Raw genomic sequence first — 11,756 nt, forward strand, 5'->3', positions numbered from 1 at the left:
CGCGAACCACATTGAATTCCACTACATATGACACATCCTAGTAAGCGACTTAGTTTAGCGCAACGACCGACAATGACCCTGCCGGAAGCAAAAAGAGGGCATCTCACCAATAATAATTTACAAACTATGCTCCCCTTCCCTCGCCGCCCTCCCTACTCACTCTTATCCTCCCCTTCCACCTCCTTCCCCATCCCCTCCTTCCTCTTCCTCCTTCCCTCCCTCCAAGCTTTAAACTCTCTAATCACCGTAACGATCAACGGGACCGCGACCGGTGCGAATAACGGCGTATAAACCGCATACTTGTGTTCTGCTGGGAAATATAAGAGTGCCAACATCCCGGGGTTGAAGAAGGCGCGAGAGGCGAGGGTTAGGGCTTCTGCGGAGTGTCGGAGGATGAGGGTAGGTGAGGTGGGCGAGGTTGTGTAAACCTGATTGGGTCGTCGACGTTCAAAATCGAGGTTACGGGATGGTGGCACGAAGGGTCAGATTATAGTTCTTCGTGTGTGAAAAGAAGAGGCAGGAGGGCTTTGGTGAAGGTGGAAGAAGTGGGGGAGACAGATACGCACCAGATCCAACTCTGCCAACGCACCCTGTACATCCCCCTTCACGTCCTGCCCAACCGGCATGTTCGGAATTTCATCCACCAGCTTCGCGATACTCATCAACGTCTCTTTACTGCTCACCGCGTTCTCCTGCGCTCGCATCCTGTACAGCGCATCGAGTTGCCAATCTGTCAATTCATTGTTTATGCCTACGCCTTTGACCTGTTGTTGGGCATGAGACTGGATCTGTATGGAAGGCGGGAGAGCGGGGACTCCGAGGAGTGCGAGGAGTTGGGTTTTGAATGTTTGGAAGGCGGGTGTGAGGGTGTGGGTTGTTAAGTGGAGTTGAGCCGATGTCGTATTCGTGGTGGATTGGATTGGCAGGTTGAAGATCATGATGCCGCCCCATTGGGGGAGGATAAAGGCGTTGGACGACGTTGGGTTGTCTGATATCATTCGAGCACGTCAGATGAGTGCATAATGAGGGATGGAGGGGTGAAGGGGTAACGTACTTTTGGCGTCGAGGATACGGAGTGGACTGTGCCTGGCGGAGGGCATGAAGAGGACGAAGTGAAGCACCGGGTCGTTCGATACACTCGATGCTACGAATTTCGTTACTTAGGCATGCCTCTGATCCCGTATAGTAAATGTCAAACTCACAAAGCGTCCACTCTGCCGAATTAACAAACACAGTCAAGTCTTCAGGCGTCAAGCCATGGACTTCATTTCCGTCTGAGTTTGCCACAGCCTGTGGCTCGAAGGCTAAAGGTGCATGGAATCGAATCTGGCTCTCGATTGTGAAGTTATACAGTTCTGAAAGTTGATCGAGGATGGATGATAGGTGGTCTACGAACACGCATGAGAGCGTATGAGGACGTGATGTCTGGATTGACATGAAAGGCAGAACATGACGCACGGGAAATTGATTTCTCGACTTCCCAGCCCACGACAGCGTTTCCATCGGCCGCATCTTCGTTGAGGAAAGTGAAAGCGAGACGGTAGCGTGGGGAATATTTAGCGACGAGGTTGCTGGACCTCGACGTCCGATGAGGGAAGAGGAGCGCGGAGAGGTAGTCGCTCGTTTGTGAAGCTATTGGTGTTGTAGCTGGCTAAGCCGATGACCACGACCAAACTTCGAAGTGTACGCACCTTGTGAAGAGGGTATTGAGAGACGTCTGTCTTGAATGATGGGATGGTTTATGCCCTGGATGATGGAAACACCGTACGTGTCCGGGCTGAGTGGTTCTTCAGCACTCGTCAACTCTCGTTAACAAGAACAAGTAAAGAGACGCGCACCATTTTCACCTCTGGTAGCTACATGAATGTCCACATTTGAAGACTGATCGAGTGATGCCTGACGGGAAAGTGCCTGCTGTATGGATTCGATGGAGGGTACGTCCGTTAGAGACGAAGTGAAGTTGTCGATTTGGACATGGACTGGGAAAACGAGCTGGAGACACATGAGCTAATGTATTGATTTTGATTGTTGTAGTTTACAGACCTGTTTGTCGCTCTGAGCATGAATATGGGAAATGGGTAAGGAGAGCCGTTCGATGCTTGTAGTATACCACCACAGCGGTGTTGCGAGGAGGACCACGACCCAGTAAGACAATAAAATTACTCTCCGGAGTCGGGGTTTCTCAAAATATAATTTCGAAGGATCGTGCGGCAGGTTTTCTGTTGTTTTCAACGGTTCATGCTGTTCCATCGAGGACGAAAGGAAGAAACACAATAATATGAGCTGGATATTCGCCGGCGGTGCGTGTCTGTTGATCGGCTGCCGGTGGCTGCTGCCGCGCGGAGTGTGTCGGACTCAGAAAAGCGGTGGCGCCAGTCAGCCTGCGAGAAACCAAGTCGGCTGTCTGTTCTCCTCCTACGACCTCCATCATCCCCTCGATTTCCAGTCCATACGCTCTACAACCCGTCAACACTTTTCTTGGCCTCATTCAAGCCACTTAGCGCTGATTCAGAGTCCATTACTTACCACTTCGTATTTCGCAATGTCTATGGGCCCCGGCTCAAAGTTCTTTGGAGCCCCTCCAAATGAGTTCGATGACACCATGAATGGCGGTCTAGTACACCGTCCGAACTACGAAGTACGTTTCCATCCTTGAAAATATCACTCCTTCGCTTACCATTATGCACTCCAGCCTCCCCATGCACTCGAACCTCATAGATCACCATCCCCTGGTTCCTCACGTATCGGCCCGTATTCCAGGTATAGACCTCCAAGGCCTCCACCAGGATACGCTCGCGACGGCTACGACAGTTCTTTCGGCTCTTCATCCGAATCCTGGGCTCAAGAGAGATCATTTCGCCAACGAACTCCCTCAGGTCCGTATACACCTCATAGTCAGAACTGGTCACGTCCTCCCAATGCATGGTCCACCGCATTCAATGCCGGATCGTGGCCAGAAAGGAGACTACCACCGCCCATTTCTCCAGTCCAGAGAGGCATTGGAAGAGTGGCCGATAGCTCGACTGAAAGTATGTTTGAGCCGTCAGAGGCGTGGAAACAAACTCATGTGTACGTTCATTCTTCACATTCTCTTTTGTTCATTGATCGGCCCAGCTCATGATATGATGTTACTTAGACCCGGAGATGATCGCCCATCCCCCGAAGCACGCCAGCTCGGGAACCGCATGCGCGACAGTAGACCTCCACTGTCCCCCGAACGTCCCCTTCGCCAATTCGAAACCTATGCTGAGATTGCCTTCGGCTCTGGTCGCCACTACCCGAAAGACGATAGTAGACCTCCACCGTCCCCCGAACGTCCCCTTCGGAAATTCGAAACCTATGCTGAGACTGCCTTCGGCTATAGTCGCCCCTACTCGAAAGATTACACTGAAGACTACGCTGACGACTATTCTTCATCTTACGATGATCGGTACTCGCGCGAGCGAGAGTCTTACAGAACCTCTGATCCGTACAGGTCAAACCCCGACTCGTACGGACCGCCACCCGTGCCTCGAGCTCGTACACCAAATCCATACGCGGCTACTGGGCCACCACCAGTCCGTACGCCGAATCCGTACGCAGCAGCTGCTGGACCGCCACCTGCTGCTCGTACGCCAAATCCATACGCGGCTATTTATGACGACGATGAACCTGGTTGGATACCATGCTCGGACGCGCCGCCCGCGCCGCCCCTATGGGATCACTATAGGACATTATCAAATGCCGTAGGTGACTATCGTCGCTCGCCTGTACAATCCGCCAGTGGATTCCACTCTAGATCTTCGTATCCCCAGTTCGGTCAACACGATCGTGATAACTCCCACAGCAGCGGCTCTCCAAACTCTGTGAAGATGTCTTCACCTCCAGAGCCTTCGTCTACCGCACCACCACCTTCTTCTGGCCCCCCACAGCCGTACTCATTCGGTCCGCCCGCTCCATACTCTTCTGGTCCTTCTGGGTATCGACAGCCACCGCCTCGAGAAATAAGACCACACACCCGTGTCTTCAGCCAGCCATCGTCCTATGTCCCTTCTCACATGCGCGGATCGTTCTTGTCTTCTTCTCCAGCGGCGCGAGTTCTATCGGGATCTAGCAAAGGCCTTCATGCTCGAATACGATCTGAATCGGCAGGTCGATCTTCCATCGCGTCATCACGCAACGCTTCGCCTGAGCCACATACACCGTCCGCAACATCGGTTCCAGGTCTTTCTCGTGCACCATCAATCTCAGCCGAAATCAAGCCTAGTTCGCGCAACGTTCCGCCGACGAAAGTAGAACCACCGTCGACTCAACCTTCGAGTCCGGTTTCGTCGAGAATTGGCCTTAGGATCAAGACCGATGGACTGACGGGTTCGACGCCTGTGTCACGTTCGGACACGGCGTCCACGTTGCGTCCAGATCCGGCTTCTGTGTCCCACCTGGATACAGGTACCGTGTCACGTTCGGATACAGCGGCTTCGCAGAATAGCAAGCCTACGGTCCGTGCACCGTTGATACCGCCAATGGGTAGATTGACGCCTCCGCTGTTTGATTCGAGGTCGGATTCGCCTGCTATTCCAGGTCTCGATGGATCAGTGAAAGCCATGGCACCTCCCGCTCGTTCCATCATTGCGTCAGCATCCGGGCCATCTTCTTCGGTCTTCAGTAAGTTTCCGTCATTCATCGATGCGATTAAAGACTTATCTCCTTGCTAACTCAACGTGTTTGGCCTGCGCTCAGTTTCTGATTCAGCAGACCAGACTACTCGTCCGAGAAAGAAGAAGAAACGGCGCGGTAACGTTATCAAGAGCAAAGCCATAGTCTCTTCCTCGCCCGAATCCACACATGAACCTTTACCTACCGAAGAGGTCGAAAGTGCTCCGGCGCAGGACATTCCTGAGGTGGTGTCTCCTGTCATGGCGAAGAAGACGGTTCCATTATCGTCTACTCATCTCGCAGCACCAGCCCCGTCCCATGCCGGGTCCGTTCGTAGCAGTGGTACACGTCCTGCTTCGCCTGGATCATCCGACGACCATACACCCAGTCTCGCGACCCCAGCCCCTCCCGATCTTCCTCCCACCGATGTTCGAGTCGCATCGACACATGCAGAACAGCCTGATCATCCCGACCGTTCCATAATGTCCGCCGTACCTATGGACATCGATCAAGAAGCCTTGAATACGGAGCCTTCCAAATCTTCGCCGTCAATATTTCCAGAATCTGCGAAGTCCGCACAGTCACTCCAGGAGGCTCTTCGTCTTGTCGTGACTGCTCGACAGCTCCATGGCGTTCAGACTCGCGAGGATATTGTCCGGCCTATCTTGATGGCGAATAAAGCGAAGTCTTTGATGTCTAGGCCTCCTCTCATTTCTGGTACTCCAGCTCCAGCTCCCGAATCCGAAACGCCAGATGCCGAAGCTCTCGTGAACGAATTCATGGAAGGCGAGGTCGCAGAGAAGCGAATGTCGACATTCGAAACTCTTCGCCCTGCTCTCGTCACACGTATCGGCGCTCGCCGCGAATCCACACAAGAGAAAACCGAACGTCTAAGAAAGGAGTACCTCGAACACCACGAAGCGTGGATGCTCCACTGCGCTCGTCTAGACCGTCAAAGCCAAGCACCCACAACCGCCAACGCCAACGCCACCACCAACACAGACGAAGTCGCTCCTGCCCCCGGCCGCACCACCCGTCGCTCCGCAGCCGTCCTCGGCGACGCAGTCCGTTCTGACCTCGAGATGGAGCAGATCATAGCCAGTCTTGGGAACGAAGACCTATACGATCCCGCACACCTGGCGATCAAGAACGTCGCCGTGATCCCGGATATGATATCCGTGACGAACGGCCAAGTGGATTATCAGTTCGACGACACGAATAAGCTTGTGGACGATCCTGCGAGTTACTATGATCCTTCGAGGGACGTGTCGACGTGGACGGACGAGGAGAGACAGGTGTTCTTGGAGAAGTTCGCCGCGCATCCGAAACAGTTCGGGATCATTGCGAACTTCTTGCCGCATAAGACGCAGGCGCAATGCGTGCAGTTTTATTATCTGCATAAGAAGAAGTTGATCAATTTCAGGAAGGTGGTAATGCAGTATGGGCCGAGGAAGAGACGTGGAGGGAGGAACGCGAATAAGAAGAAGGGGAATGCGTTGCTTACGGATATCCGGAGGCACGATGCTGAAGTTTCGTCGAAGGACAAGGACCCTTCTTCTTCTGCTGCTGCCGGGAAGGCATCTGGGTCTGGAACAGCGCCGACGGGGAGGAAGAAGAGAGGTGCTAATGCTGGGCAGTCGGTACCGATCCCGGTGGAGACAGCACAGAAGAGGAAGCCTTCGGGGAGGAAGACTGCCGTGCAGGCTCAACAAGCTGAGCCGACGCCAACCACGACGCCTACGCCTGATCCAGATCCAGCACCTACACCTAATCTAGATGCGGAGGTACCTCCCGCGCGTCCGAAGAGGAAGAGGGCTGCTCCCGTTTCGAAGGTCAAGATTGCGGCCGATGATGCAGACAGTGTCGCTACACCCACTGTGAGTTTTCTCCCATTTCGCCGATATGTTATCCATAGCTCATACATCGCCGTATCAGGATGCCGAACCTAAACCAGTCAAGAGGCGGAGGGTAGCGAAAGCCGTTGTTATAGAGGAGCCTGAAGGCGAAGGCTCCGTAAGTGACGATCGTCTCTTTATTTACCTTTGCTCTTCGCTAATTCGCTTCTTCCATCCTACAGGACTCTGAGAAGCGGCCTGTCAAGAAGCGCAGAGGCCCGGGAGGTCGCAAGCCCAAGACTCTCCCTGTCATCGTTGAATCTTCACTAGACCCCTCTGCTAGCACAACCGACATACCACTCGATGGCCAGAGTGACGCTCCAGGACCCTCCCGTCAAAAGCCTGCCTCCGCGAACGGTCGCGCTGAAAGCCAGACGGAAGAGGAGATGGACGCGGCGGCTGTTATTCAAGCCCTTGACCCGCTGGATGCAGAACGATAAACGCGAGCCCCTCGAACACCGACTTTTCGACGGTCTGGTCACTCTGTCGCCTTGTCACCTCTATTTCCATATCTTCAGGTTTCTTATATTTTTATCTGCTTGCTATTCTCGGCCTCCCCTGTATCCATATACGGTCTTTGTCTCGCCCAGAGACTAATTCGCGTTCTGCATTCCGTACGTTAATCCGATATTGATCCGAATACTCGCTCTCTCGATGCTCTGTGGTACGTTCTGCGATGCGACATAATCGTATACCCATGATCAATGTGTTCTTAGCGGACCCGCAGATAGATGTATGCGGTGAGATTGTGTATTCGTCCTAATTGCGCAATAGACATCTCGCCTTGGTTGTCGGGCTGTTCGTATCTATCTGTTGACTTCATTTCCCCGGACAATGCGCCCCTTCTCGTGGTGAACACCCTCTGCCCTCGCTGTGTAGGCTCAATGCTTTGACGAGGTATGTGATGCATCTTCACGTCTTCCAATCTTCACAGCACCTCGTATTCAACGATCCCTGACCAATTGAGTGCAGCCGTCTCCGCCCTGTACCGCAAGATGGCTTGGCTTGCGCCTTGCACCAGCGTGTCGTACGTATTCTGAGCATCACTTGAGGCATTTTCCTCGTGTACGTGGTGCGGAACGCGCTAGAAACGGGGCAAAGTGTCGTGCGACATGATCTGCTGTGCCACACGAGGAAACCAGCCCGTCTCTCGCTGGGGAGACATAAACGATCCGCTGGGGGTTGGCCTCAATCCGACTCTCCTGCGTCGCTCGCTTCCCCGCAACGACGATCGTCCTATCTGTCCTCTCTAGAGATCCAGTCACTAGCACTAGCACCAGCGCAATGGCTATCTCGAGTGAAAATGTTGTGGTGTCTCCAGAGTCTCCGCTGGCACCTCAGTTGGAGAGGAGTGAGAAATTCTACTTCAGTGATGGGAATTTGAATGTTGTGGTACGTTCGCGATTATACTTCGGGATATTCCTCCAGATGGGCTAAGCCTGAATCGCTCGAAGGTCGGTAACGACACGAACCCAGTCCGAACCGAGTATTTCATCCATCGATACTTCTTCCTTCGGGACTCTCCTCGTCTGGCGGAACAGATTACAACGTCGGGAGAATTCTTCCTCTCATTAGTAGGCATCGAACCCCGCGAGTTCGACGCCTTCCTTTCCGTTCTTTACCCCCAGTCAGTACCACTACACCTCATCCCTCAGGCTTCCACTCATATCTCAACCATGATGTTAGAAACTTCGAAAAAGGCGATATCCACTCTGTCGAAGACTGGGCCGCCGTCCTCCGCTTCTCCACCGAATGGGGCTTCGAATCCATCCGTTCCCTCGCCATTGAGCGTCTAGCGCCCATCGCCACACCCGTCGACAAGATCGTCCTCGGCAGGGAGTGCAAAGTCCAGCAGTGGCTCGTACCTAGCCTCGCGAAGCTGTCTCTGAGGGAGGAGTTCCTCAGTCGCGACGAGAGCCGACGTCTTGGTGTTGACGACTTCTATCTCATCGCCTCTGTGCGCGAGCGTCTACATGCGAACGGAGGAGACCTCCACGAGGACGACGTTTCTGAGGAGGTGTCACAGCTTATACCTCCCGAGCCTGAGCCTGAGCCTGTACCGGAACCGTCCCTCGAGGAACAGGACCGAGAGCCATCTCCTGCGCTGGAGCCGTCTGTCGCGCCCGACGACGTGAGCGCCGTCCCGCCCTTGGTTCCGCTTGACGAGGTCGCACTCGCTCAGCAAGGAGAATCGCCCGAATCCTTGCACGAACACGAAGTTGACTTCTCTCATCCCACCGTGAACGGAATTCATGCGAACCACGACGAACCCAACGGCCTCCGACTCGAGCCCTCTGCCCAAGGCACTTCCGAGGCAGAACCGGGCCAAGATTCGGCTTCAGGTGTTCGGTTCGATACCCCAGTCGCTACTTCCATCGATGGCGGGGAGTCCATTCGCGCCGAGGAGCCATCTCCTACTGCGAATGGCCATGAAGAAACGCAGGTGCCACCCTCGCCACCATCTATGCCGGACAACTTCGGCGACTATCCTTCAGCTGCAGCGCCTGCCGAGGTCAAGCCTACGGAGCAACCACCCCTTCCTCCTAGATCGGTCCCGACCACCAACGGCTCCGTTCCGCTCAACCCCTTCTCACCTCAGTCCGACAAGGAAATCGAACGAAGCCGTGCTCCGTACGCAAGCCCTCGTGCCCCCGCCGCCGCTGGCATCAACGGCAACGGCTCGACCCCTCCTCGCGCCAAACCAGAACAACCTGCATCGACTCCCAGAACGTCCATCGCCGGCATTCCTTCCGTTACGCCCGACAAAGACACGCTCAACCGCGTGCCTACCATGGGCAAGTCCGTGTCGCGCGCTTTATCTAGCTGGGGTCCGAATGGATTGTTTGGAAGGACTGCGTCGAGGGAGGGTTCTGTTGAGCCTGCGTCGGGTCGTTCGACGCCCGACTCGGCTATCATGTCGGGTCCTGAGCAGGGGAAGAAGAAGAAGAATACGAGGGGCGGGAAGAAGAAGGGTAAGAAGGTGGGTCCGACGTTCTAAGCTGTTGTGATTGACTGTCATGAATGTCGATGTTGGAGGGAGAGTCTGGGGGAGTTGGGGATGGGTAATGGACGTGGGTTTTGGTGTCAAGGAATCAGTATTTGCTTCGCTCGGAGGGTTCATGATCTCGCGCGCTGGTTGTTGTGGGAGAAAATACTCAAAATCCGTTTTTTTTGCATACTTACATCCGCTTTTTTGTAATGCTTTCTGTTATGATCTCTGCTGTGCTCGTTTCTGGGAGTCTGTTGGGTAATGTTTGTTTTGTGTCGTAGCTACGTAGGTAGCTTGGAGCTATACTAGCTGTTCTTTCTTTCAGTATCAGTATTCTGTGGAACGCGAAAACAACAAGGCTGACTCACCTACAAATATAACTTCACATAATCAAACAACACCTCCACTCTGACTTCCTCACAACAACTTCCTCCTCCTTCTCCCTCTTCTGCTGCCAATCCTCCATAAGCTTCTTCCTACTCGCCTTCGCCCAATCCTTCTCCCTCACCCACCTAAGTTTCCTCACCACCTTCGCCACCGACTCATCCACATCCACCGAATCCTTCGCCGATATATGGCCCATAAACTGACAACTCGACCTCGACCCACCAAGCTCTTGCGATTTCGCCCCGCCTTGGGTCAATGAGACTTGGGCTGAAGCGCCTGGAACGTCCAGGGCGTGGGGAGGGTGGATGGCTAGGTCTGCTTTGTTGCCGAGGAGGAGGAGGACGAGGTTGGGCGGTTTGGAGGGTTCGCGGGCGATGAGATCCCAGAAGGTGTGTATGCGTCGTAGGGAGTCTGGATCGGTGATTGAGTATACGAATATATATGCTTGGGTATCGCTGCATCACACGAGGTCAAAAAGGTATTCTGTAGGAAGAGATAGTGATGTAGCGTTTCTTACCGAGCGATCCAGTACGGATAATATTCATGTTCACTCGTCGGAACTACATAGAAAACGCAGCAATGAGAAATAATCTCATAACCACCAGCTGAGACCACGAACAATATGCCAGAAGCTCTCTTTTCCGCTGAGGTCCCTCGATGAGATCCACAGTACACGGTATGTCGTCGACCTCGAAATTGTCCCGTCTCCAGCGTTGTTCTTGATGGGGGTCGAGTGATGGGACGTCGCTCACCTGAAAGACCAGGTCAGCTCAGAATGAGAATGAGAATGAGGAGTAGCTGTGCAGTCACGAGCATATACTGAGAGACGCACTTTGTGAGCAGGAATAGAAGGCGTAGAATATAGTGTATCAGCCAAACATCTGAGATGTCGTAAAGAACACTTTCGTGGACGTACGATCTCCCTCGTGAGTGAACTGAGGAAAAGGTGAGATATATGTTCTGAGAGATAGCAGAGACAACTTACTCGATATGCAAAAGTCGACAAACCGACTTTCGGGGCCCCTAGCAGGGTGATTGTCCATCGTTCTGGTTCCGGCGCTTGTGTATTCCTCCGAGTCGTCATGTCCGGTATACTTGGAACAGCGTGGGATATGGATGCTAGAAGGAAAGGCCATATGAGAACGGAAATCACAAGAGGGATGAACAACTTTACACGGATTGAAAACCTAATGCTACAGCAGATTGATGGGCTACAAACGGGATACGGATACAGAACACGATTCGATGAGGTAGGTAGGTCCGGTCGATAAAAAGACGCCTGTTATCAATCAGCCATTTTATACGTCGTCAGCCATTCCTCAGAATTCGTAAAGAGAAGACAATCGACGAAGGCCGTGCGGTGACGGGCAGTGGCATTATCGCCACCCGTCGCCACCGAAGCCTCGAGGGGCATACTTATTGGTGGCAGTAGGTCCGATTTCTCCAGCACATATTGGAAATGAACATCGATAACGAGGTCACGAGCGACTGACCTAGCGTAGATCCTGAGTAGCTTCGTTATACAACCTATGCGTCAAGTATCAATCGCCCGTAAGCTCTAGATGAATTTCCAGCAAGACAGTGATCCCAGAGTCGGGGAAACCTTCAGCGGGAGCAGTAATGGTATGAAGCAAGAGAACAACATCGTCCATGGGATATCACAGCGTCTATATAAAGCTGTGATCACTGTTGCATTGGCCTCTGCGCCGACAGGCATGCAGAAAACGTGTACGAGGCTAGTCAAGAACATGATCGTCGCCTTGCCTCGACGGAACGGGAGAAACAAGTTGAATCGGAGAAGTCCGAGCCAATCACGGATGGGTGGCGCAGTGGTGCCACAGCCATCCCAC

At 53.5% G+C, this 11,756-nt stretch overlaps 4 protein-coding genes across 4 annotated transcripts; 2 read left to right on the top strand and 2 right to left on the bottom strand.

Annotated features, from left to right (window-relative positions):
- Nucleotides 1-152: 152 nt before the first annotated feature.
- Nucleotides 153-2,250, bottom strand: STEHIDRAFT_53681 (uncharacterized protein; the record flags this gene model as incomplete). The annotated part of the gene is made up of 8 exons (XM_007301514.1): nt 153-428; nt 567-988; nt 1,055-1,144; nt 1,203-1,388; nt 1,459-1,647; nt 1,692-1,787; nt 1,839-1,992; nt 2,044-2,250. 8 exons carry the CDS (start codon nt 2,248-2,250, stop codon nt 153-155), a joined length of 1,620 nt encoding a protein of 539 aa, XP_007301576.1.
- Nucleotides 2,251-5,132: 2,882 nt separating this feature from the next.
- STEHIDRAFT_53387 (uncharacterized protein) lies at nt 5,133-5,978 on the top strand (the record flags this gene model as incomplete). Its single annotated transcript, XM_007301498.1, has 1 exon — nt 5,133-5,978. A coding segment is annotated over one exon (846 nt), but the record flags the coding sequence as incomplete, so codon positions are not given.
- A 1,836-nt stretch (nt 5,979-7,814) lies between these two features.
- STEHIDRAFT_154838 (uncharacterized protein) lies at nt 7,815-9,528 on the top strand (the record flags this gene model as incomplete). The annotated part of the gene is made up of 3 exons (XM_007301985.1): nt 7,815-7,922; nt 7,985-8,157; nt 8,217-9,528. The coding sequence occupies 3 exons, from the start codon at nt 7,815-7,817 to the stop codon at nt 9,526-9,528; spliced, it is 1,593 nt and encodes a 530-aa protein (XP_007302047.1).
- Nucleotides 9,529-9,901: 373 nt separating this feature from the next.
- STEHIDRAFT_154839 (uncharacterized protein) lies at nt 9,902-10,949 on the bottom strand (the record flags this gene model as incomplete). The annotated part of the gene is made up of 6 exons (XM_007301986.1): nt 9,902-10,361; nt 10,424-10,466; nt 10,526-10,658; nt 10,717-10,737; nt 10,823-10,841; nt 10,915-10,949. The coding sequence occupies 6 exons, from the start codon at nt 10,947-10,949 to the stop codon at nt 9,902-9,904; spliced, it is 711 nt and encodes a 236-aa protein (XP_007302048.1).
- Nucleotides 10,950-11,756: the final 807 nt, after the last annotated feature.

This window comes from Stereum hirsutum, assembly GCF_000264905.1.
Source record: "Stereum hirsutum FP-91666 SS1 unplaced genomic scaffold STEHIscaffold_4, whole genome shotgun sequence".
Classification (NCBI taxonomy): domain Eukaryota; kingdom Fungi; phylum Basidiomycota; class Agaricomycetes; order Russulales; family Stereaceae; genus Stereum; species Stereum hirsutum.